At 33.3% G+C, this 27460-nt stretch overlaps 1 protein-coding gene across 2 annotated transcripts in view; it reads right to left on the bottom strand.

The window, feature by feature from the left end:
* Positions 1–2360: 2360 nt before the first annotated feature.
* Positions 2361–27460, bottom strand: part of ANKRD13C (ankyrin repeat domain 13C) — an 81464-nt gene continuing 56364 nt past the window's right edge. For both annotated transcript variants that reach the window (XM_072974202.1, XM_006205342.3), the window contains exons 8-13: positions 26941–27072; positions 23746–23907; positions 15854–15933; positions 14477–14575; positions 11811–11911; positions 2361–4162 (exon numbers count right to left, since the gene is read on the bottom strand). In XM_072974202.1, the coding sequence (XP_072830303.1) occupies positions 4032–4162; positions 11811–11911; positions 14477–14575; positions 15854–15933; positions 23746–23907; positions 26941–27072 (705 nt within the window). In that variant the 3' untranslated portion in view covers positions 2361–4031. The remainder of the gene's footprint in view (positions 4163–11810; positions 11912–14476; positions 14576–15853; positions 15934–23745; positions 23908–26940; positions 27073–27460) is intronic.

Below are 27460 nucleotides of genomic sequence, written 5' to 3'. Positions count from 1 at the left end.
TACTAAATGCCGAAACTTTTTTTTTGATTCACTATGAACAAGTTAACAAATTTGTTTACTTAAGTATCAAGTTTTGGAAGACTGGAAGACAAGCATCATGTAGATTAGCATCCTGTAGTTTTGTTCTTATCAGTCTATTCAATCAAAGGAGCAGAACACTGGAAAAGATTTGCTACAGAAGTTTGACTTTAATTATGGGAGCTGGTTTAATAGTCTCAAATCTGTTTGTTGTCTGTGCTATTCATCTGATACTGGAGAGTGAAGCCCACAGGCAGTGAAGAAGGGAAGGATGGAGGAGTAAGAAAAATTGGAACTACAAGCTAGAACCTACAAGGATGCGCTGAAGCTCAGGTCAGGTCTTTTACCAACTGCGGGCCCAGCAGGTAGGCCACAATGCGTGTGGGCTACCTGATTTCTGCTTCACTTCTATCCTTCAAAACTACTCTGCCCATAGTCATTATTTAAAACACCCCAGCCAGTCACTGTTCACCTTCTTCAGTGACCAAGAATTGTGTGGGACGTACAGGTGGGTCTTAACCTGTTTTTATATTACTCAAAATTTCTACTTTAGGCTAATCACCTGGGAAACAGTCAAATTCAGGAATGACTGCCAAACACCTTTCTTTAAAACCCTTGGGAAATTTGCTTCAGTTTTGGGGGGTTTTTTAGATTCTGTGGCAAAAGGAAAATAATTCTATGTACCATAGGTGCCATTATGGCTGAAAGTACTATGCTAAAATGAGCTATAACAATTTTAAAAGTTCATCAGCAAGCAGTAAGTACTGTAAGAATGGTCACATGATGTAAAAAATGTAGTGCTTGAGATGACATTTTTAGACGGCAGCCTAAGATACTACTGCCCCAGATTCATGACATAAACTACCTTGCAAAAGTAGTTTTTGCTAATTCTTAATACACAAACGACGAGCTATGACCAGTTTTACTGCCTTTACACGTGATATAATACCTCCTGTTCATTCATGTCTGAGGCAGATTTCCCTGTCAGTTGTCTTTGAAAGTTTCCAAATGCAGCAACTTTGGTAAGGATGCATTTTGTTAATTTTAGAAAACATGGTTAAGTTACTTTTGGAGGAGTGAACGGCAGAGGTATATTGTGTCCACAGTAACCAGTAATCCTTTCACTCAGTTTTAAAGGCTAGCATACTGCACGTAGGACTTCATATTCACCTAGTTTTTTACAGCTTTTTCTCAACCATGTTTGTAAATAAAAGTACTGTAAATAAGCAAAAGGAAGCTTTCACCCCTTAATTCAGTATTTACTCCAGTCGTTTTGTGACCTCGAAATAATCTCTTTGCTATAGACTTAGTGAAAACTAGGGAGAAGACTCGATCATTCACCACCTTCCCCTAAGATGTGAATGATAAACTGTGCCTGCATAACACTATGAAAACATTTTTATTAGGGTGAGTGGGGCTCAATACCAGTTCTAAGCAGGAGAAAGAAACCGAATGGTCTTTTCAACTTCTGATGGCTCTCAGCTTCTCTGAAATGTGTTAATTTCCAGACTACCATATGTAGCTATACTCACAATACTCACAGCATCTGCTTTATGCCTCCCTTTTACGAAGTCTGATAATTCTCTGTACATGAATGGCTACAGAAAGAGGCAAACTGTCTCTAGGGAATAATTTTCTTAGAGACAAGACTCCTATATTCTTTCAAAACCATACCGGTGGCAAAAATATTGAGCAGTTCTTAAACGGCCATTTGAGGTGAACGTCTTATATAGTCCCCCAAGTTTAAACAATCCCTTCAATCACGAAGGCAGAAATTTATGGACCCACATTACAAAATCTAGATTTTCATGTAAGATTATCAAAATACATAGTGTTTTTATCTACTTACTTGAAACACAGCATATGGCTTCATTCATTAGCTGGATTAAAAGGCACATTTTGAAAAGTCTAACATTGTGAAAAGTTTATTTGCATTAAATAACTCCTTGTTTTCACCATCATAAGAGATACTGACATTTACATGTCCTTTGTGATCAAAGACATTCTGGAATGGATAATCTCTTTCTACTATTCTTTATGAAAGGAAAAGAGTTAAAAACAAAATCCAAGTGCGAAAAGTTTTCAGTAGTCTTCCTACCTCCAGTGTACCCCAGCAAAATAGTCACAGCTTTTAGGAAACTGGTCAATCCCAAGCTGCAATTTACCATGTTTTTTCCCACTGAGTTATGAAGTCTATTCCTGAAAGTATGCCACATTCCCACAAAGTGAGGGAGCCTAAAAGCAATGGTGACCACTGCCTCTCAGTGTCTCAGCCTCTTATAATCATTGATAGGATAATAGAATCTTTAAGTCACCTGATCAACAAACATTCCCAAAACAACAGGGATCAAACTCCGATTCAGTAAACCTAGCCTGGGTTTACCCACTCTTTCCACAAAATTCAACAGATCCACATAAGGTAGTCTTTGAATTTTTAACTGATTATTTTTCTTCATTATAAAATGTATTTATTAAAATGTCGACATACGCAATGTAGTATGTATCAGCATGGAAGATGCAGCTTTAAAGATGTTTATTATAAAATTTTTCTTATGGTTGATGCTTTGGATTTTTAAATAAATCATCTCTTCAATAAATGTCTCTAAACTCATTCAAATTTAAAATTCTGGAAAAAGTTTAAATTACTGGTCACTCTAAAAAACCTGACAGATGCATTCTGACACATTAATCAGGATACATTTTAAAAACATTTCTTTAGCTAAGCTCTTTAATACAACATAACATTTTATGACTGTTATACATTATTCTCCCTAATTTATTTTCATTCTGGACCTTCAAACCATCTTGGAATAAATATGAAAATTTTTAAGTGCAAAAATGAATTGAATAATGCATGATTTTAACACTTTGGAGATAAAATCAATAAATATTTTCCTGTGACTTAAAAAAATAAACAGTAGGAATTATCAATTTTGTGTACGTTTCTGGATTTAACTTGTAACAAATATACTGTTAGCATATAAAATGTTTTTACCTTATTTTGAAAGCATTAAATATGTAGGGATGTCTTAAAATATGCAGGTTGTTTTTTAAAACTGACACGAAGGCAGCCATATTCCACTAAAAACAAACAAAATAATCAGAATGATGTGCACTTATTAGGAAGCAAGTTTTTAAAAATTTGGAATTTTTTTTAAAGTGCTCAGATTTGGAAGAATATCTTTAAGCATGCTAACCATACCTTATCATGAACACAAAAAGGACTTTTAAACTCAAGTTTAGAAAAAAAAAATAGAGGTTCTATGAAAGGAAGATTAGTAACAAACATTTTCCATTGAAGAAAGAATTCAGGTAAAAACAAATAGCACCACAATGAATTGCACTAAGGTGCTAAAGGAGGTACCTTATTCCCTGCAGAGTGAACGCTCCTTCTGAAATGTATTGCAACATATAAATGCAATTGTTTAATGGTTACCATTTGGTTCATTCATCTACAGAAAAATGCATTCCTTCTAGTTCATTATACTGAACAAACATTCAAATTACTGAACTATACATAATGTTACATACTTTACATTTTATGAAAACAAAGCTTGAAGGAATATTTATAAAGGTCACCTTGAATATAAGATGACAAGTTTAAAAGGGCTTCATATCTCTTAAGACATTTAATTTATGTTAATGGTCCAGGAGTGTTTAAGATATAGATATATTTATATGCATATATATTTCAACAAGAAGTGTAAAAATTTTTAAAAACAAATCACAGCACTCATAGCTGTTTTACATTAAGAAGGACTTAGGGTCATTAAGGTGTCAAACTATTACACTTATAATATGTATATTTTTAAAAAGACTGAAAATGGCACATCAGGAAACTTGCTGAAATTCTTATTAGGGGCCCATTTCATTGTATCTTATTACTGATGTGTCGGTTCAATGTAATTCCCTTTTCTTCGATGAAAGCATTTGTCCCTTCTATTTGGATTCACTTCTGGGGTCTCTGCATTCTCTTGCTTTCCTTGGTCAGACGGCATCATTTTCCGTGTCAGTTAAAGATCAGGAAAACGGCTTGGGTCTTCCTTGTAATCATCAGGGATGGTAAAGATGGAGCCATCAAATTCATCATACCGAAACTCCTGAAAAGTCACAGTGGCTGTGATCGTAGGAAACACGGGTATATCTAGAGAGGACAATCAATGACAACACTGTAAAACGAAATGGCAATCTACTGATAAAACAAATACTGTTTTATGCTGTAAGATACTATTAGAGATACCTATACTCTGTGTAACATGAAAGAGCATTATTCAAGGACCAGACAAATCCTAACATATGTCCAATACTGAGTGTGTGTCTGGGGGAAGAGTCTGGCAACTGATAAAAAGAGGAAGACACAAAGGCATCAAGAATTACATCAAACACACAAGTCCCGAGCTTCTCAATCTTAGAACTATAATGACAGGCTCCACTAGCCTTTTCTCTTTTCCGTGGTGCAAAGGGATGGCTACGTTTGTACTTTTTTTCTGTATCTTTTCCTCAGATTATAGTGTATATATTATTCTGAATCTGAGCTGATTTTTTTTTTCATTCTAACACAAATGAAATACACTAATCCTTTTCCGTTTTAAAACACTAAAAAAATCCATCACTTAATTATACGGGATGAAAACAGTCTTATCAGAATTGGAGTCGATATATACCACCACAACCTAATATTCTGCTAAGTAAAGTACATTTCTAGCTGAAATTATGAGTGAAATCTGACATTAAAAATGATCAAATACTTTAATCACCCTGCTTAATTCTATTCCTAGTATAAGTTATTGGAAAGAACACAAATTATAAATCCTGGGTTCTGATTACTACAAATCATTTAACTTATGGGCCTCAGGGATTTCATTTACAAAATAAATAAACTGTAAATCTTCCCTAAAAGTCTGAAATTATTCTATGAAAGCTAAGTTGAATGTCTGTCTAGAATAAAGGTATACTGTAGAGTATCTTAATTTGACTGTTACAAGACTAGTATTTATTGCAGAAATATTCTCAAAAAAAAAAACCCAAAGAAATGAACATAAGGATTACAGAGTTTCCAGCTATTTCTGGTGAAAAAGATCATTCAATTGTGCCTATCAAGTGAAGATGCTATTCTATTTCAGAGGTCAGCAAGCCAAGGCCTGTTGCCTGAACTGTTTTCGTAAGGCCTGTGAGCTAAGAAAAGATTTTACATTTTTTAATGATTTTTTAAAAACACAAAGAACAGTATTTCATGCAGATAAAACTGCATGAAACTGAAACTTCGGTGTCCACAGTAAAGTTTTATTGGAACACACTGTTTACTTATTGTCCACGGCTGCTTTCATTTTCCAACAAGAGTTGAGAAGTTGTGTCAGAAACCATATGGCCTGCTAAGTCTAAAATGTTTACTGTCCTTCAGAAAAAGTTTGATTGCCCCTGTTTTAGGCACTGGATATACACCAGTAAACAGGAGACAACAAAAGATGAACTGATGGAGTTCATTCTGGTTGGGAGATAAAAACAAGTAAAAAGTAACTATGACTAAGTATCCAGACAAAAATGAGGCAAGTAGAGGTATGGGGAGTTTCAATGCTGAGGGTAAGAGGGCTTGATTAGGGTGGTCAAAGGAAAACCTCAAAGTTACCTTTCAGCAAAGACCTGATGTAAGAACAAACCACACAGTCGCCTCGAGGGAGAAAATTCCAAGTACAGGGAACAAGCAGAAAAGCCCTAAAATGAAAATGTTTGGTTTACTCTGGGAACAGCCAGGAGACCAGAAAGTGAGGGAAAGAGTAGCAGAGGATGAGGTGAGAGGAGAAGCAGGCAGCCAGATGAAGCAGGTTCAGGTCAAGGAAGAAGTCTCTGGCATTTACCCTGAACGAGATGGAAAGCCAGTGGATGGCTGTGAGCAGAGCAGTAACATGTTTGGCCTAAGTTTTAGCAGATGTAATGAGAATAAACGTAGGGTGACAGGTAACAGGAGACATTTGCTCCAGAAGGAGCAGACGGGAAGAAGATCGAGAGAGAATTCGATCAAGGAAGTCGGAGGAAACCTGAAGAAAAACTACCAGCATTCACTGGGACGAGGACTCCACAAATACAGAGTGAATCTTGGAGACATTAAGTCAGATAACAGAAAGGTGTCCAGTAAACTTAACAACATGAATATCAGTAATAAACACAGCCTGAAAGCGTTGAAGAGGCTGTGCACCAAGCAGCTGGGTTGTGTCTAATTTGAGGCTATTTCAAACATTTTTTTTTCTTGTACACAAGTTTTGTGTGAATGTATCTTTATTTTCCTGGGATAGATGCCTAGAAATGCAACTGTTTGATCACATGAATTTGGGCAGTTAGTTTTTTAAGAAGCAGCTCAAACGTTTTCGAGAGTGGCTGTACTGTCCTGCGTAACCGCCAGCAGTGTATGAGAGAGGTCCAGCTTCTCTGCATTTGCACAGATATTTGCAGTTGTCAGGATGCTTTATCTTCGTCACCCTGTTAGGTATGCACACTGGCATCACACTGCGGTTTAACTGGCACTTCCCCAGCGGCTAATGATACTGAGCACTGTTCTTGCGCTTATTTTCCATTTACATTTCCTCTCTAGGGAGATGCCTCTGTGTCTTTTGCTCTCTTCTAACTGGCTTGTTTCTTTTATTACTGATGAGTTTTAGGAGTTCTCGTGTTGTGTTTTTGTTGTTTTTTTTTTAACTCTCAACTGGGTCTTTCACAGAGTAAAGAGTTTTTACTTCTGAAGAAGTCAAATTCATTGATTTTTCTTTTATGGGTCATGTTTGTGGTGTGAATTCTAAGAATTCTTTGCTTAAACTTAGATCCCTAAGAGTTTCTTCTATGTTTATTTCCTTAGTTTTATTGTTTTATTTTAGATTTAAATTTAAGTCCATGATTCACTGTCAGTTACTTTTTGTATAAACTGTAGGATTTAGGTGAAGGTTCATTTCTTTGCCTTTGCATGTCCACTTGCTCCAGCATCATTTGTTGAAAAGGCTGTCTTTCCTCCACTAAACTGCTTCTATACCTTTACCAAAAATCAGTTGGGCATATATACGACATTCTATTTCTGGATTCTCTGTTCTGTCATTTGACTTACATGTTTCTATCTCAGCCAGTACAACAGTCTGATGACTGTAGCTATATAATAAACAGTGAAATTAAGTAGACTGAATACTCACAGTTTATTCTTCTTTTTCAAAATTGTTTTAGTTGGTGTTATGAGTTGAATTCTTTCCTCTACAAAAAAAGACACTCCGGTCCTAACCCCTAGAACCTAAGAATAAGACCTTTTTTTGAGACAGTCTTTGCAGAAATAATCAAGTTAAGAGTCATTAGACTGATGCTTAACCCAATATGACTAACATCCCTACAAAAAGGAGAAATCTGGAGACACACACAGGAAAAGCACATCATATGAGGATGAAGGCAAAGACTGGGGTGATGCTTCTACGAGCAAGAAAAATCACCAGAAGTTAGATTTTTCTCCCATAGCCCACAGAAGGAACCGACACTGCTGACACTTTGATCTCAGATTTCTAATCTGCAGAACTGTGAGACAATAAATTTCTACTGTTTAAGGCACTCACAGTTTGTGATATTCTGTTATGCAGCCCGAGAAAACTAATGTAAACATTCTAGTTTCTTTGCCTTCCCATGTAAAATTTAAAATAATCTTATCTATATCTACAAAAAAATATTGCTAACAACTGTGATAACAACTGTGTTAAATCCATATATCTCTTTGGGAAGAACTGACATCTTTCCTATGTTGCGTCTTCAAATCCACAAGCATGGTATGTCTCTACATTTGTTTAGACTTTCTTTGATTTCTTTCAACAGTGTGGTATTGTTTTCAGCATACAAGTACTATAAATGTTTTGTTAGATTGACACCTAAGAATTTCCCCTTTTTTGCAATTGTAAAAATGTTTAATTTTTAATTTTGGTGTCTGTGTTCAATGCTAACATACAGAAATGATAATGATTCTTCTATGTTTAACTCCTATCCTACCATCTTTCAGAGCTCATTAATTCCAGTTTGTAGAATCTTCGGAATTTCCACTCACAGAAACATGTCATTTGCAAATACAGATTTTATTTCTTCCTTTTTGCTCTGAATGCCTTTTTTTCCCTTTCATTTCTTACTACACTTATTATCTCTTAGATTTCTGAAGGGTCTGTCATGCTATCCTGTTTCATTCCATATATTGGTCATTTATATTTTCTCTCTTTTTTTATCAGTCTTGGTACAAGTTTGTTGATTTTATCGATCTTTTCAAAAACAACAGCTTTTTGCTTCACTGACTTTCTCTGTTTTCTTTATTCTCTTTCATTTATTTCTATTCTTTATTATTTCCCTCCTTCTGTTTGCTCTGGGTTTATATGCTCTTCTAAGTTCTTGAAGCAGGAGTTTAAATTACTGATTTGAGACTTTTTTCTTAATGTATGTATGCATTTAGTGCTATAAATTTCCTTCCTGGCACTGTTTTAGCTGTATTCTACTAAGTTTTGTAGTTTCACTTTCACCCAGCTCAATATATTCTTTTCCTTTGAGACTTTACCTTTGATCTATAAATTATTTAGAAGAGTGTGTAACAGAATACCACAAACTGGAGATTCTCCTGTTATCTTTCTATTATTAATATCTAAATTTGATTCTACTGTGTCGGTTTTCAATTCTTTTTCAATTATTGAGGTTTGTTTTATGGCCCAAAATATAGCCTATCTTGGTATATGTTCCATGAGCATTTAAAAAAAAAATGTGTATTCTGTGTTGGGTAGACTGTTCTATAAATGCCAATGAGGTGCTGTGGTTTATGGTGTTACAGAGCTGTTCTATAATATCCTTGCCGATTTTCTTTCAAGTTGCTCTATCAACTGTTGAGAGAAGGGTGCTGAAGACTCCAAATAGAATTGTGAGTCTATTTTTCCTTTAATTTCCTTCAGTTTTTGCTTCACCTATCGTGCAGCTCTGTTGCTTGGTGTACATACATTTAAGATTGCTATTTTTCTTCATGGGTTGACCCCTTTATCATTATGTAATGTCCCCCTCATTCTGGTAATTTTCTTTGCTCTGAAATCTACTTTATCTAATATTAATATAGCTAGTCATGTTACCCTTTGATTAATGTTTGCATGATATATGTTTTTCCACCCTTTCACCTCAGTTTGCCTGTATCATATTTGAAGGGAGTTTCTTGAATATAGCAAGTAGTTGGGTCATTTTTTCAATCCATTTTGCCAATTTATTTCTTTTAAATGGTCTGTTTAGACTATTTACATTTAATGGAATTATTTATATACTAAGACTTAAGTCTGCTGTTTTATTTTTTGGTTTTTGTTTGTTGTCTCTCTTTTTCATTTGTTTTCTTTTTCTTGCCTTTCTGTATGTGACTATTTTTTAGAACATCATTTTTATTTATCTATAGTGTTTCTGAGTCTATCTGTGTGGTTTCTTTAGTGGCTGCTCTAGGTATACATTACGTATAACTAACTTATCATAGGCTCCTGGTGTCATCATTTTAGCAGTTCAAATGAAGTAGAACAACTTTCCCTCCTTTTATCTCCCTTCACCTTCCTCCATTTATAATATAACTGTAAACAGAAAGAACTGAGAAATAAATGTAGACTGTCAAGCAACTTGGCTATGACAAGCAAAGATTAAAGGCAAGTGCTGGGTAGAGTGGAGTTAAAGGGATTATTTTATTAGATTGGCTGTATTTTAAAAAAAAAAGAAAGACTTTTGATTGGTTGAATTTTAAAAGGAGACAGACCTGAACAAAACCTAACAGCTAAGAGGAAGAACGCAGTACAGAAGGGGAATTCAAAGATAAAGGAGAAATAGAGGGAAACTGATAGAGCAAGCTTTTTTAAAAAGTGGGGAGGAGAACAGATCCATAGTACAAATGAAGAGACTATTAAAGCCAAAAAAAGGGGGCACCACTTCCCCTGAAATAGGAAAGATGGAGGAAAAGACAGGGCCTGGGGCAGAAAAGTCTGTATGAGAGGTTGGGAGTAATGAGGGAGCTATCATTTCTGATGGCCTTTTTTTCTAAATAAGAAAACAAAAAATCATCTGCTTAGATTGCGAGAGGAAGTAGTGGGGGAAGATAGGGACTGGTGAAAGAGGTTCAAACTTAGACTTTGAGCAGGATAAGAGAAGTAACAAATCAGAGAAAAGATCATTCATATTCAGCATTTAAATCTCTGGCTGATTTGGAAAACATGTATTTGTGCTATCAACAATTTCTAAATTTTTCCCCTCAACTGTATCTTCTAGCCTAAATAGAAAAACAGAAATGATGGAGGCCGACCTAGGACTGGAGTTTTACAGGATCACTTCGAAAGAAGGATAAGGAGATGAGAGAGGGAGAAGCAAATTCCAAGTACACAAGCAAAGATTATAAATCCCATGTTAAGAAGATGGTTCTATGTCAGAGAAATGCCTACAAAAATGTATTGTAGACTTTTTTCCTTTCCATATAATCAAAGTATTTCTTCTGCATAATACATTTATAGTGTACCGTGGAGTGTGATTTGGGTTTGGGACTTTAAAAATGTGAATACAGTAATAGTTTCATATATTGAATCCCTACTCTCTATTCTAGTTTGTCACTGTGCCTCTTAAACACAGCACACAGAAAAACAGTCCAAGGCTTGAACTATTTTCTGGCTACAGACAATTACAGTGAGATTTTAAGCCTCCGCAGAAATGCGCACGTAAGGATCCCTCTCCATAGTTCAAACACTCGGCTCCTGTTCGCTTTAGTTTTCTAACTATTTCTGCCTAGGCTCTCATCACTGGTTCTTTCAGGTACACACTGGTTCCCAGTGCTTTTTCATCACAAAGGGAATCTAGACTGTGAATATGTTTTAAAATCCATTTTAATTCACAAAATGTATTCTCAAGTTTGGAAAGTTGAGGTGGTCAGGTTTAATTTTTAGCAACAGAAGCATTACTTCTGGCAGTAAAGTATTTTGGCCTAATTATTCTGAGATGTGGTTTTAGTAGTATTGAGTGAAAAAAAGATAAAATATATCTGAGGAATTATACAAAGATTATATTTACTATATAATACCCCACCTACCACCCAAGAATGTAAATACCAAAAGGGCAGGGACTTTTGCTGTCTCTCATGCCTAGAAAAAGGTCTGTCACACAGCAAGCACTAATTAAATATTTGGTGCCTGGATCAGATGGTACTGAAGGCTCTCTTGAAGCTGATATCAATGCTAAATCTAAGCCTCAACTCCTAAAGAGCCTTTAAATAGCGTCTTGTTCCCAGTTTTCTGATACAGTTAGAAAGAGAAATATGTACAGAAATGAGAGTTTACTGTTTCTAAAGATCATTATTTAAAATGAAATTAGGTTTAAACATTTAAGACTGAAAAATAAAATATGTTTAAGTATTACTTTATCCTTGAATATGACTGTTGACTACAGAAACAGTCCCACTGTTTAGAAGCTCAGAATTTGCTGAAAATTTGCACTAAAATCCATTCTCCCTACTTCATGTTAAAAATATGATCACAGTGCATCATCAGTTCACCCACATCCTGCTGAATGAAACACCTGCATATCTCTTACATTTGACTTAAATCAAGTAGAACTTTCATCAGGCATTTCACATTTAATTTGACAAAACATGAATATCAATGCATGTAATTATAGGAAAATTGTATAAAAATATAAACAACTGGGAAGCCCATTTTCCTTCAAAGCATATTTCTTATTAAATGTTAGTAAACAGCTCCATATTTCTAACAGATACTGAACTTACATGTAAATTTTTCTCTTACCTAGTTTTACAGGAAAGCCCGGAGGAAGCTTCATCTGAACAAATTCTCTAAGCTTGTTAAAGTGCTTGAAGGGAGCTATTACTTCCAAAACATTCAATAATCTGAAAAATGGAAGGAGAAAAAAAAAATTTCAAATCAGTTTCATTGTATCCTTATGTTGTTTTAGAACTAAATGCTGCAAATTTACACAGTATTACTGACTTCCAGATACTAAAGATGAGGAAATAATACCTCCTCCACTTCTTGATTTTTTCTTTTATTATTCTTTTCACCATGTCAAGTTTGTAACTTTTACATTTCATCGTGTAGCCATAATTTCCAGTTATTTCACTTTAGATCTATATTTCAGTAGATTCAAGGATCACACCAGTCTTTTTCCTGAAGTCTACACATTCCTCAATTCCTTAATTAGCCTCACTGTTTGGATGCCTAAATTTCACTGTCAATTTTTTCATGTGTGAAGGGTTCTTATGTGGTTAGTATTCCTTGATTTCCTGCAGGTTTGATAAATGAGTGTTTCCTTTTTGTATACTTAAAGGGAAATCTGACCGGCATAAAATATCATTTATACTCTTTCCCTCTGAATTACAATTTCACAAAGTCTCCTAGCATTCAGTATTACACTAGCCCTCACACTTAAACTTCTCCTTTTATTTTTTTGGTTGGATGAATTTCATTTTCAAGTCATATTATTTTTCTTTCAAAAAGGGCCCATGACTGGTATATTTATTGAACTCTTCTGTTTTCCTCATAATTGCTTTGATTTTTAAATGAAATCTTATCTAGATATACTGTAAGATCACACTTGCTTTGCCTCACAAATATCAAGACATGAAAAAATGTAAAGCCAGGCTGTTTTTTACCCCTTTTCTGCCTGAATGCCTTTAGATCTCTCTATTAACTATTGAAGCCCAGTAGTTTAATCAGGATATTCATTGTTCCTAATCCTTCTCTATCATTTTTTCTTGGGTCCCAATGCTATGCTACAGATTTAGTTCTCCCATTTAGAGACATTTTCTTCTATCATATTTTGAACACTATTTTTTCATATGTTGGAGGCTTTCTATATAAGCAGAAGAGCAATAATCCTTATTATGAATAATCCTTATAGTGAACCAATGGCCTCCACAAATATTACTCTCAAGTTCCTTTAACCTCTTCTTTCACTGAATTCACTGTAAGCTATCAAAATTTAATTTTGGCCACATCTGTTCTGTTTATTGTTGCTTCTAATGTATTTGTTTTACAGTAGTGCTGTTTAGTGCTTGATTTACTTCCTTAGCTCAGCAATTTCCTTTTCATTTCATTCTATTGTCTCATCCTATCTTAGAAAGATCTAGTTTACTTATTTCATGTTCTTCTTATGTTTTTCTATAATATTTATATGGAATTTTCTTCTGTTCTTTAACAGGTTTTACTCTAGAATGAGTTCTTTGTCTGGCTTTTACATACTATGTTCCTTATTTTACTTTTTTCAGGGGGAATGGTTATAATTGCCACATCTTAAATTCTAAAAGACCCATTTTTTTTTCACATATTACGTCTCTGAAATTAGGTAACTCCTAAAATTAACAGCATCATATAATATGCCACATTTTTCTTCTTCATTATCATATAGATCTGGTGCATCTTGGAGTCATTTGGGTCTGAGATATGATAAATTATGCAGATTTGTATGTATGGCTAATTCCTTTCCCACATCTTCTGAGAACTATTTATCTATCTCCCTCTCTGATCAACAGGTGAGGACCCAATTCTATCTACTCTTCTAAAGCTTGGCTATTGGGGATTACGAGATGTGTACAGAATTTATAGAAAAATAATAGTTCAGATCTATTCTATGAGAATTTTTTTTACTGTATTAGGCCAAACTGGAAGTGGAAGGATCTAGGAAGGAAAGCCTAGGGCTTCCACTCCTCCCCTCCTTTAGTGAGAAGCCTGAAGGTACCGTTCTGTCAGAGCTACCTCAAGCTACGCACCTCCTATTCCACCCGTCTCTCCAAATTGATGTTTAATGAGCATCTGATGAATACAGGTTTGGAAGGATATATTCAAGATGTTTAATGGAGTATTGTTTATAATAGTGACAAACTACAAATCACTAAAAATGTTTAACAGTAGCGAGATGATAAAATAAATGACAGTACATAAATACTGCAAAGTAACGAGGAAAGAAAAAAAGACGCTAATTTAATTATTGTTAAGAATGCTAAGATACACTAGCACTTCTAAAAGAAAAAAAAGAACCTGAACAAAATGTAAAATGTAGACTATTCCCCCATTTTTACAAAAAAAATAATAAAATGCAAAAACACAGAGAAAAATCCAGGCAAAACTACACCAGTTATTTACCTGTTAACTACTAGTGAGGTGGGAAAAAACTGCTATTTTTAGTCTATAAACTTCCATGCTGTTAGTTTTTTTACAATAAGCATGTGTTCAGGTATTACTTCATAATTTAAAAAGACTAATAAAAAATGTATCTGATTAAAATAATTAAAATGTTAATATTTTGTGAGCCAGAAAATTTCTAAAAGGGCGCACAGACTATCAAAGCAATGGCCATGTGCTTTTCACATTTCAAAGGCCTCAAATGCACCACTCAGAGGCAAATATTATTATAGCCTTTAGAATTTAACAGCTTGTGCAGTTAGTAACAAACTTACGACTCAATTCCCAAGGGAAATTCCTGGCTCATGGCTATTGTGGCTTTAAATGTTTTCTTACTCTCCTTGCACAACAGTTCTCTACCCAGATGAGGAGCTCTAAAATGAAGGGGGAAAAAAAAAAAGAGAGAAAAATATATTAGGAAACATTTCCCACATGCTATCATCCTCCTAAGAAGAATCTGTCATCTTTCAGTGACATTCATTAATATTTCAATTTTTCTTACTCTGAGCATACAAATAAATTAAAATTATGCTAAACAGGAATGAGACATGTATAATAAATGAGACAAGGGTAACAAGAAAAAGAAAATAGCAAAGCATAAAAAGTTTAGAAAAAAATAATCAGAACCCAGAAATTTTCATATTGAATATAATTTTAATAATCACTATTTTAGGAACAAAACAAATCACTACAAAAAAAAAAACAACTTTAAAGATACAATCATACATCTTTAAAATCACTTATTATTCAATTCAATCTCTTTTACGGTCTACGGTTCTCAGCACTGATGACCAAGAAGTGATGTAAAGAATAAAGAATTTTATATCAATTATAGAATGTTGTAAGATGGAAACATTTTAGAGAAGTTACGAAAATATAATCATAGTAAACCTTTCAACACCAAAAGAAGAAAAAAAAAAACTTTATCCTAAGCATGGGGGGGCAAGTAATTTTTTATTCTCCTCCAGAAGAAAATAATATTTTCTACAAAGGACTGTAACTTTTACATGGTCAGTCAGAAAAAAAACTTTTTATGTATTTATTCATTCAAAATAAACTATTCATTCATCATTCTTTTAGTCAGTAAATATTTCCTGGATACAAACTACGTACTAGGTACTCCACTAAGTATTAGCCAGTGTTAACACGAAGCAAACGTCTTATGTAAGGGTAGTGAGAAATAGCCTGGCATAGACTGAAACAAAGGGATGACAGGAGATGACCTTGGGAAGGCAAACAGTAGATAAACAGTGAATAATCTCATACACCTTACTAAAGACTCAGGATAATGACAGAATATCAAGTTCATCATTCAATGAAAAACTCAAATAAGCAACTGCATGGGGCAGTTTCTCACATTTTATTTCCTTAGAACAATGCCCTGCGGGTTTTCTGGTGTTATATAAACTGGAAAGACGGAGGTAAAAAGAAGGCTCTACAACTTACTCAAAGAGAGCATGTAGCTGGGGATACTTCTCCCTCATCATGCTTCATCCATACATTTAAAAGGTAAAATAATTGCTTTAGACAAAACTATACTAATAATTCTCTATAAAATAAATTTGACACCTAAATATTCACAAATAAATGTTTTTACAGAATGTTTTTTCTAAAAACCAAAGAATATATAAATAAAACAAAACGACACTTACTTTCCATTTTCAGCAGATATATATTCTTCCCATGTAATTGTGTTCTGAGGAGGAGGGGTAAGGGACTGTCTCCGAACCGGCTGCCAAAACATAAAAAGGAAACAAAGAAAAAGGGAGAGAGAAAGAGAGAAGCAAAGACAGAGAGAAACCAAGAGGGAGGGAGGAAAGAAAAGTCACATTTTTAAAAATATAAAAGTAAAACAATAAGCTATAATCTATTTAATCTTTTCAATATAATGCTTTAAGAACTTACTTCTGAGATAATTCCATGGTGACTTAAAGCTCCATAAGTAATATTTATTACCATTTTTTAATCTCAGAAAGTATCAAAGTAGTAAAATCTATGCATTCAATATTTCAATCATCTAAAATATTCCTGGCATTATGCTAGATCTAGCTGAACACAGGGACTACAGAGAAGCATAAAAACCAACCCTGACTTCAAGGAGTTTATAATTAAGATTTGGAAAGAAAAAGCCCACATAACGAACAGTTACAATTGAACGGTTCATTAGAAACAGTTAATTAGAAACCAAAAATATATGACTAAAGGCCAAATGAGCTTACAAAAAACTGGGTAATAGAGGGGTAGAAAAGAGAGCAATCTTCTATGGACCATAAATTAAGACTAGGGGATTGAGGCTCAGATTTAAATGAAAATAATATTTTGGACGGAGAGAATTACAAATGAAAACATTAGGTTGATTTGAATTACGGAGGGAAGTTAAAAGGTACAGCAACAACAGTGGTAAAGGTCATGTCAGGTTGTAAAACTGACACCTGTCTTTGTTAAATAAGAATCTGGATCACTGTAGGATGAACTGACAATGAAGAACTAAGGAAGTAGCAGTAGAAACTGAAAATCGCAAGGAAAAACAAGACAAATTGTACAGCAAAAGAGCAATAAATGACAGAATGATACAAAGAACAAGATAAACAGTAACACTGGGACAGGGTCCCATTCAGAGAAGTATAGTTTTGATATAATGAGTGTAAGATGTTAATACACATTAGAGGTGTTAAAATCAAAGATTTTGAAGACACAAAAATGAGCTGAAATCCCACCCAGCTCCACTACCTGATAGTGTGTGAACTGGGACAAGTTATTTCATATCATTGTCAATTTAACTCTCCTGCAAAATGAGAATATGGCCACCTACCTCATAGTTAAGAATTCAAGGAGATAATGTATGGAGGAGTTTAGTGCCTGGCACAGAATAAAGGATGTAGTGAAAAATAGTAACTATTTTATACTGGTATGTTCCTAGAGGGCAGTTACAAAAAGAAAAAGAAAGAAATCAGATTTAGAGATAATGACTTAAGAGTTCTCTGACTAAACAAAAAATAAGAAAACAGAGGACTGATGTCTGAGTCCTAAAATCTATACCCATTATTCCAGCCATTAGGAATAGTCATTCCAAATAGTAATTAGGAAGGAGAGGACACGCCTGTTCTTCAGATCCTAGGAATGGCAGAGAAGTAAGACAAAAAGGCTAGGTCTGGGATTAACTCACAGAGCAAAGAAACCACACAAACTCAGATTTTTTACATGAGAGAAAAATAAATTCCTATCTTGTTTAAATTACTTTTATTCTGGAATCTAATAAGCAGCCAAATTTATGTCATAACCAGTACCAAATACGATGTATAAAATGGAATACTACACAAAATAGTATGGCAGGTAGCAATGGCTATTAGTAGAATGATAAATGGGCTTAATGGGTAGTCACTATCATAAACACTGTGGCAAAACAGTAGGTAAAACAGTGTCTTGTGATGCTGCAGAAGGTAGGTAGATACATGCTAACAGAACCTGTAACAAACAGGGGAAACGACTGAAAAAAATCTGACTGCTGCTCTCACCTAGAACCGTAGCGAAGGCTAATTCTACCTCCACACAAATCTCTATCTAACTTAAGCAGATCATGATCGATTTCTCTTTTCAGAAGACTGCTTAATATTGTCTATTCTTGCTTTCAGTCTATTTAATACCTGTATATATCTGGCTATAATTGGTTTTATATACCTATACACACACACACACACACACACACACATATGTATATTACCATAGTAAAGACTAATTTTCCTAGCATGATTGGATATTGTGGCATGTCATATTTTTTTTTTTAGGTAATAAACTTTTCTCTAAGCAGTTTCTACTATTTCCAATAGAATTCTTTCTAAATTATACATTATACATTTCCTATCTCAGTAAAGAGACTGTAATGAATCTAATTTAACGTTTTACTGAGCACTTTATCACATCATTATGAACATCAGTATTTGACACTTGAGCTGAAGCCGTCAATATTCCCTCTACACTACTCCAAAAGCTATCTAATGAAACAGGAAGACATGAAGGCTACCATAGGACACCAGATGGCTTTCCAGTGTTTTTTTTCCCCAAGTCAATAGGCTTTATAGCTGAAATGACATCAAATCGTCCCTACAAATTAAATGCAAATGTCTAATGCCTCTTTTCCTAGAAGCAGATAAGAAATAGTTTTTAATCACTGCTAGATTTGCTATCTGCTGCTAGATTTGACAAATTCTAATATCTTACATGACAAAGGTTTCTGGAGGTGTAAGACATTCAAGTATTTGACATCTATGGATTCCTATTTAATTTTATATACTAAAAAACATACATAATTACTAGTAGAATTAACAAAGTTACTAGTGTTTTTATCAATGACTGTCTAAGGTATAAGTGAGGCATTGCTCCCTCTTCCAACAATAATTGGTTAGAACAAAGAGAAAAAAACACCAAAAACATAGGAGCAAGTATTCATGAATTAAGAATTTCTGAGCACTTAAATTTTACTATAAAAATATTGTCAAAAATATGTGCCAAATATTAGAACTACATTTGGAAAGAAGAGAGAACAGGAGGATGGCACAGCAAAATTAATTCTAAATGGCAAATGATTTCTCCTAAATGCTACCTATAAGCTATTTCTTATACAAATTAAAACAAATGTTTGGCTGGAAGAAGAATCCCAAAAGCTGTTTATTTAGAATAAAGAATATAAATTCATTCTGAAAAGGACTAGACATTTATTTTTAAGAACTGAAATTCTATTAAAATGTGGCTCTAACAAATAACATTTTCATGTCTTCTGAAAATAATAGTCATACATATTTTCCAGGTTGTTGAAATTTTCAATAATGCTCCAAAGCCAAAAATACATTCTTTATTAGTATGTGTTCTATACACATCACTGAAAAAATAGCACAATACTGATTTCTACTACATTTACCAATAGTAAGGTTGCCTCAATCCTTTTCTATCTTTAACTTCACAAAATTTTGAAAGAATTGCTAAGACATGTTAAACATGTGGGTACACAGAAAGAAGACATTATAACAAAGGCAGGCTGGGAAGCAATATACTTAGAGCAAGAACAAGACCTTGGGTAAGGGTCCTAGAATCAAAACTCATCTTTGCTACTTATAGCTTTGTGACTTCAAATATATTAATTTCTTCAAACCTCATTTTCCTTTCTATAAAATTAGGCAAGGACAATTATCTCATTTGGTCACTGTAATAATTAATAATTAAATGAGATAATATATGAAAAAATACTTAACACAACACCCAGGCCAACAAAAACTCCAATGATTAAACCAACATAAACAGGGAAGAAAAACTTGTTGCAATGAATATGGATTTAACTTTTAAACTATAGAAGCCGAATTTATTTTTAGGGTACTCCATTCAGATTAAGCCACTGAAAATTCCTTTGTTTTTCTTCAATTTAATATAATGCTTTGTATATAATGATCACTAATTAAAATACATACTAACCTATATTTGACTTGATTTGCAAGTTAATATAGCATATGTCAATTTCCACACTTGATTTGTTTTTATATTACCCACAGTGACCCAGCAGTCATTATTTTTCAATATTGGTATATAATATGTTTTCTAAGACTCTTTTTAAGATTTCTAAGCACAGTTCACCATGACAATGAGAATGTCTCTTGAATTCGACACATTCCTTCCTTTACTCTTTGACGTCCTATTTTTAAACCTTGCATGTTAATTTATATATACCTTTCCCAAAAAGCTTATTATTTAGGTTTAAAGGAACTATATTCCTAAAGTTATCTACAAAACACATACAAATATTTCTTTTTTCCTTTAATGCCCACTGACGAATATAATTAAACTGGTATCAGATTCATGCTGTTTTCCATGTGTTAGTAAATTATGTGTCTAAGAGAGAAAAAAAATAGACAGCTATTTGTATCTTTTTTATAATTAGACTTATCAATTCCATTTTGATATTCTTATCTCCTGCACCTTACCTGATTCAACCAAATCACATTATATCTATAGAAGAATTTCTGATAGAATTACTATTTTCTTTCAATTTCTTCTAAGAACTTATAACTAAACTCCAAAAAGATTCTCAAATATAATTCTTCAAGTCTTCTCTAACAAAAGTCCAAGCAATCAATAGTGAGATATATTTTTTCTTTATTTTAAAACAATTAAAAGTATAATCTTAAAAGATATACAGAGGTAACAAATAAAACTAAAGCCATAGCTCTTAGTAGTTCTTAATGAATTATTTATGCCAGATTAAAAATAATTTTTTTAATTTAAAAAAATTTTTAAATTAACACTAGTATAAAAAAAAATCCCTTCTAAGATCAGAAAAAAGAAATGGCAGCTACTTTCAGCACTTTCATTCAACATTATACCAATGTACGTTCCAGTGTGATAAGGCAAGAAAAACAAATAAGCAGTACAAAAATTGGAAAGGAAAAGATAAAACTATCTTTATCTGTAGAAAATCCTAGGAATCTACCGAAAACTGTATCACTAATACATGAATTTAGCAATAGAGAAAAACTATGTGTACCACTATATATTAACAAAGAACAGCTAGAAAATAAAATTTTAAAACATTATCATGTGAAAGCACCAAAAAACACAAAATACTTGAGATAAATTTAATAAAATATGTGTAAGATTTGTACATTGAAAACTATACACTTCTGAGAGAAACTACAGAAGATTTAAATAAATGGAGAGACATATCACATTCATGAAACATAAGATTTAAATTTTTAAGATATCAATTCTCCCTACGTAAGTTCAACACAATCCCAATAAAAATACCAGCAAGAAATTCAACGGAGGAAGGATAGCTCTTTCAAAAAAAGATGCTGGATCAACTGGACATTCAAGGCAAAAAAGCAAACCTTGACTTAAACACCATACCTCATACAAGTTAACTGGGTTCATGGACTTACGTAAAATGTGAAGGCATAATACTTTAACTAAAAAAAAGAAGAAAACAAAAGGAGACAATCTCAGGGATCTGGAGTTAGGCGGAGTTCAACTTGGCACAAGCCATAAAAAAAAATGAATAATTCAGAACTCATCAAAATTAAAAATTTTTTCTCTAAAAAACTCCTGTTTCATAGGATGAAAGGACATACTATAGAGTGGAAGAAAAACATACGCAAAACACTCATCTGACAAAGATCTAGAATACACAAAACTCCAAGAATTCAGTAGTAAGAAAAGAAACCCAACTAGAAAATAGGCAAAAGACATGATGAGGTATTTCATCAAAGAGAATATACAGATGTCAAATAAGCACATGAAAAGATGAGCATTCAACATCTTTAGCCGTTAGGAAAATGCAATAAAACCACAATGAGATAGCACTACATACTATCTGTTACAGACTGACTGTTTATGTCTCTCTGAAATTCATGTGTTGAAACCCTAACCCCCCAATATGTGTATAAGCAGTAGGTATGCTTATAACAGGAAAACAGGAGAATGACAGAAATGTACTGTGGTGATAGAAATGATCTGTATCTGGTCAATAAATGCCAATATACTACAGTTGTGGGAGATTGGAGTGAAGCATACTTGGAATCTCTCTGTTTTATTTCTTAAACTATGTATGTGAACTTACAATTACCTCAAACAAAAATCTGAGTTAAAAAAAAATCAAGCAGGCTTTTAATGTAGAAATTGATTGATCAATAGATTCAACACCATCTCAATCAAAATTCCACCAAGTTTTTTACCTTTCATGGAAACTGACAAGTTGAATTTAAACATTCAACAAGAAATACAAAGTTCAAGGAACTGTTTCTTCTGATTTCTGATCAGAAGTCAAAAGCTTAATTATTTAATTTAATTCATATTATTTTGTTCTATTATATAGGTATCTGGGATTAAACTATGTTTTAATTTCAATGTGCAAAACTATACTTAATTAAAATGCCATTTAAAGACCTGTTTAATAATTCAAGTGCATCAGGTTACAATCTCTGCCCTAAAGAAAATAAGTTTGTGTACTCATCCCAAAATGGTTTGCTGCCAAAATTAAACAAAGGTTGCAATAAGCACCACTACAACAAGATCATTAACTGTAATAAAATTTAAATCATTAATAAGTCCAAAAAAGTGGCCTTTCTGTCTGGTCAACCGTGGGAGAGGGTAGCAGCTTTGTCAGAACTAAGCTTATCATTCCCTCTCTTGGTTCATCTCCATTTCTTTTTCCTGAGCATATCATGTCCTACATCTCCTACTGATCCAGAGATCAGTAAATACCAGGAGACTTCTGGAAAATAAAGTCTAGTGAGGCTCTATCCCAAGGACAAAAGAAAAATGGGACTGCAAAAAAGATGTGGCAGGAAGGGGAAAGGATCATACTAAACTGGGATGATCACAATTTTAAATATCTAATGAGGATTCTTAAATACTTTACATACTGTACTCATTTAACTAAACTATGCTGATTCACTCAATACATGAACTTTCTAAACAATATTATCATTTTCCTGGCACACACAGTATTGCCATGAATTAGCGGAAGCCTGGTATACTATTCTGAAAAGTTTGTCTATTCTTAAAACATTATCTGGCACAATACCATAGGGAGAGATTAAACATGCAAGGAATTCAAGCTTCCTCATAGCAGCCTTTAATCTTACTACGACTGTGACTCACATTTCACACTATAACCCAGCACTCCCACATATGCACATATACACAGCATATACCCCTAACACTACTGTTTTATGAAGTAATAATGGCCCATACTATGTGCTATAGTTTTTCTCTATTATCTTTATTTAGATACTACTTCCTTAAAAAAAACAAACAAAAAAAGGGTGGTCATAGCCCACTACATAGATTTCATAATCTACTAAGGGGTCCCCCACCCTACAATTTAAAAAACACCCCTATAAAAATGTAGTAAAATGTTAACATTTGGGAATCATTTTTTTCCATTTTTATTGAACATCTGAGGAATCTTAATGAAGGAATTCTTTGTATTATTTTAGCACTTTTTTAAAAAGTCTAAAATTGTTAAAATAAAAAATAAATTTAAGAATCCATCCAATTAACCTCTTATTAGAGAATAAGATTGCAGAGGCAATTACCGTGTCTCGTATACCTATGTATTTCCTTAATTTCCCCTCCTCTTTCTCTACCGTCACACAATTCTTTGCATGTAGCATGCTTTCAACAAACACATACTGAATAAAAAATTTATAGGAAGGTATAGGCTAGAAATGACTTCATAAAGTAGGTGGATCTTTAGCAAGGCCTACAAAGCAGCAGCAGATTTCAGTTAGTGGAGGAGGAAAAATATATGCAAAGGTCTGTGGATTAAAATTTAACAATGGATTTTATGCTTTTAAAATGACTTTAATCCAGTCATTAGTGAAGACTCAAAAACCAAGAACAGCTTCACAAAAAAATCACCAAGGCTGTATCACAGAGAAGGGGGTACATGGTAAACAAAATCTCTGAGTGTGTTTATACAGACTCACGGAGAGCCAGGCATGAAGTCCACCCTCTCTCTCCTTAGAACATCATCAGCTAAGAAAAGTAAAAATTGTACCTCAAAATTCTGTTCCATTATGTTTCCACCTTTACTCAAACTCTCCATAATGGCCTTATTTCGAAGAATATCTTCTTCACTGAGATGTTCTCTTCTTTTTCTTGATTCTAAAACAAGTCCATTCACTAGATAAAAGTCTGCCAAAAAGTTTCCTACCCTTTCCTAAAACAAAATCAAATATTTCAAAATAATAAAATAAGTTAAGTTTACCTTAGATTTTTTTAAAAGTTTCAAAGTAATATACAATTTTTCCATAAGCACGTAACATTTAGGTGAAAATAAATATTCCTTTGATACTTGAAATTATCAAATTATACATTCTATTAAGTTAAAAATATACAAAAGTACACATTTCAAATTTGTAAAGGAAAATTTAAAATACACAAGATGTATGATAGTTAATCTGCAAATGAATTAAAACTAAATAAAAATACCACATAGTATTCTTTACAACCTACTCCCAAGTAGCACAAAGCTATCTGAAAACTTTATTTAGCTGATGGTTAAATATCATGAGTAACAAGGAGGGGTCAGGGATAATTAATGTTCCCATTTTATAGACAGAAAAAAAGTAGAATAAAAAGAAATAATCTAAGTCACATAAGAATTTCTAGTACAGCTAAAACTACCTGTTTCAATATTCTCTAATAGGACCCAACTTCAAGTTACAATTGCTTGCTGCTTTCAACAAAGAGAGAGTAACAGTGCAGTCTTGCTCACCACTATAATTATGTGTTTAGATTATGGACAGAGGATAGGGAAACTCAAATGGAGTAAAAGGACATTAAGAAAAGATTCCTCATTCAACATTAACCTTCACCTTTGCAAACCCACAGGTGGTCAGAGTTTGAAATACCTTACCTCAAAATATACGATCAATAACTTACTCAAAACAAGCTTCCTATTTCTACCTGCATGCAAAATCACCTGGTCTCCATCTTGCTGCTGTTTTCTGTCATTCCAAAACTATGTGTTTAGAGATGTTTCCATTTCCACTTTGCTTTTGGTGGCTTCCTTGCCAGTAACCAGAAAGCAAAGCATTCTGTACCTGTTTCTACCTATAAAATGGGAACCATAAGCAATACTGACTCCCTCCTTACCTGTCAAAGACTTAAGAAGATCACCTAGATGCTCTTCAAGAGCTTTGAGCTGCTTAGCAGTAGCGCTAGATGAACAGCAGCTTCAATTTTTATCTTCTCTTGAAGTGATCCTTCTAATGCTGTCCAGAAGAACAGAGTACAAACAATAAGACTTCAGGCCAAAAAATGGACTGCAGTGTAGGATCTCACAACTGGGAATCCTATAATACTACTTGTTGCCAAATAGGCTTAGAGAGGAAAATTGATGAACCTCGATCTCACAGTGAGAATTTCTCTGTGGTTTGGAAACACTCAGGTGATAAAGATTAATTTTTGAAATTTTATAATGAAAAATCATTTATTAAAAATAAATCATCAGATCAGTTAAAAATTTAAGTGTATATTCTCCATAACCAGGCATTCTACTTCTTGCTATCTATAACAGACAGTGCAAAAGCATATAAAAGGATAGTAAATGTAACATCATTTATAATGGGAGAAGAATGGACACAAATGTGTGTCTATCTAAATGCCCAAAAATAAGAGACTGAATAAATAAATTACAATATATACATACTATGGAATACTATCCAGTTGCTAAAGAGAATGAAGTAGTACCACTGATAAGAAAACACTAGAAGATATACTTAAGATTAAAAAAAATGAGTTACAAAACAATAGATATATTATGACACCTTATGAAAAAAACTAAAAATATATCACAATTAAAGCTACATTTTATTGTAGATACATATTTATGTACATAAAGCATAAAAAAGGTCTGGAGGATATATAACTGGATAACATTCTGCAAAGGGCCCTAAGATAGTGAGTAATGGTTAAAGGAGATTTTCAGTTTTATGTATAAGATTGTGTGGTGGTTAATTTTTATGTCAACTTGGCTAGACTATGATGCCCAACTATTCAGTGAAACACCAGTCCAGATGTTGCTATGAAGGTGTTTTTTAGATTAATTAACACTTAAATCAGTAGACTTGGAGTAAAGCAGATTACCCTCCAAATGTGGGTAGCCATAACCAATCAACTGCAGACCTTAAAGAGCAAAGACTAATGTTTCCCAAACAAACAAACAAAAAAAAAACAATTCTAACCCAAGACCAAAACATAGAAACCCTGCCTGCAGATTTCAAACTCAAGACCATATCAACTCTTCCCTGAATTTCTGGCACGCTAGATGACTCTATAGGTTTCAGACTTACCAGCTCCTACATTAACGCAAGCTGCTTCTTTAAAATAAATAAATCTCTCCCTCATCCTTCTCTCCTCTCTATATGTGTGCACACATCTACATGTAGATACATATACATACACAGGCAGAGATACGGGTCTATTGATTTTGCTTCTCAGAGAACCCTAAAACAGGCTATTTCTGTCTTTCAAATGAGGATATATTCATTTCTACTGTGTATAATCAAAGATAAATGTAATTCTTAAAATCTTGACCCTTAACCTGATGTGTTACTTATTCTTGACTTTAAAATTTCATAAAATGCTTCTTCATAAATCCCATTTTTAAATGTTTGAATATATTCTAAGCAATCTTATATGACCTCTTGCTGACAGATGAAATGGGAATTATAGAAAGAATCTACAATTCCCTAATGTGGAAACCACTGAAATTTAATAACAGTGTTGTAGAAATGTAAACTTACTTAATTTTAGTCAAATGTACAGAGTACTGAGAGACAGATATTGGATAAGCAAATGGTTTAAAAGCAGAAAGTAAAAAGGCTCAGGGAAATGAATTCAAAAGTGTATCCCTTTTTGTGATCTTCTTAAGAAATGAAGCATTAGAAATATAATGGAACCATGTGAAGACACTGCTCCTTGTAAAATAACAAGCCAGTTGACACCAAGAATCTTTTTCAACACAAAAGTTAAATAAGCTAAAGTTTCTCTCCTGGCTTCTATAAGAATATCTTCCAACTCTGTAATCAACTATTAAAATTCCCTATTTGGATTTGAAGAGAAGAGAATAAACTAGTTGAAGCAATTAAGTAAGCTACTTCTTTCTTCCTGCATTTCCATCACAGCATTTTGGCAACATTAAATACTGAACAATTTCTAAAGTGTAAAAATCTAGATTTGCACATACTGTTTTATCTTCCCGAAAAAGCCATCCTGTTTGGGCACGTGTGAAAGAAATTGATTTGGTTGATAAAGTTGCAGAGTAAATATCGCTGCTCATTAAAATGTCAACCTCTTCTTCTGTTTCCATCTCTGATTCCTGGGGTAGGGGCAAAAGTTAGATATAAGAATATAGGTTTTCAAAGGTTATTAGTATTATATATGAAAATATTAACAATTAAAATGTTACAGATTTCAAAAAACAAAAAGGACATTCTAAATAATGTGAAGTGCAATTTATTCTAAAAACAATTACAGAAGTTTAAACTTCATAAATAAATTAGAATTATGACTAATTATAAATCTAAAAATACAGGACACACAAAAATATAGTACTCTTAGACTCTTTCAAATATGTGATGGAGATAATATTAGATTACCCATTATAGAAATATAGAATATGTAGAATAATTGTAAAAAATTACTTTAAAAATTAAATAGACAGGTCTGACACAAAATGTCCATAAGAAAGTTTTGTTTCCTTTAAA

This window comes from Vicugna pacos, chromosome 13 (genome assembly GCF_048564905.1).
Source record: "Vicugna pacos chromosome 13, VicPac4, whole genome shotgun sequence".
Classification (NCBI taxonomy): domain Eukaryota; kingdom Metazoa; phylum Chordata; class Mammalia; order Artiodactyla; family Camelidae; genus Vicugna; species Vicugna pacos.
This window is presented reverse-complemented; position numbering and strand designations above follow the sequence as displayed.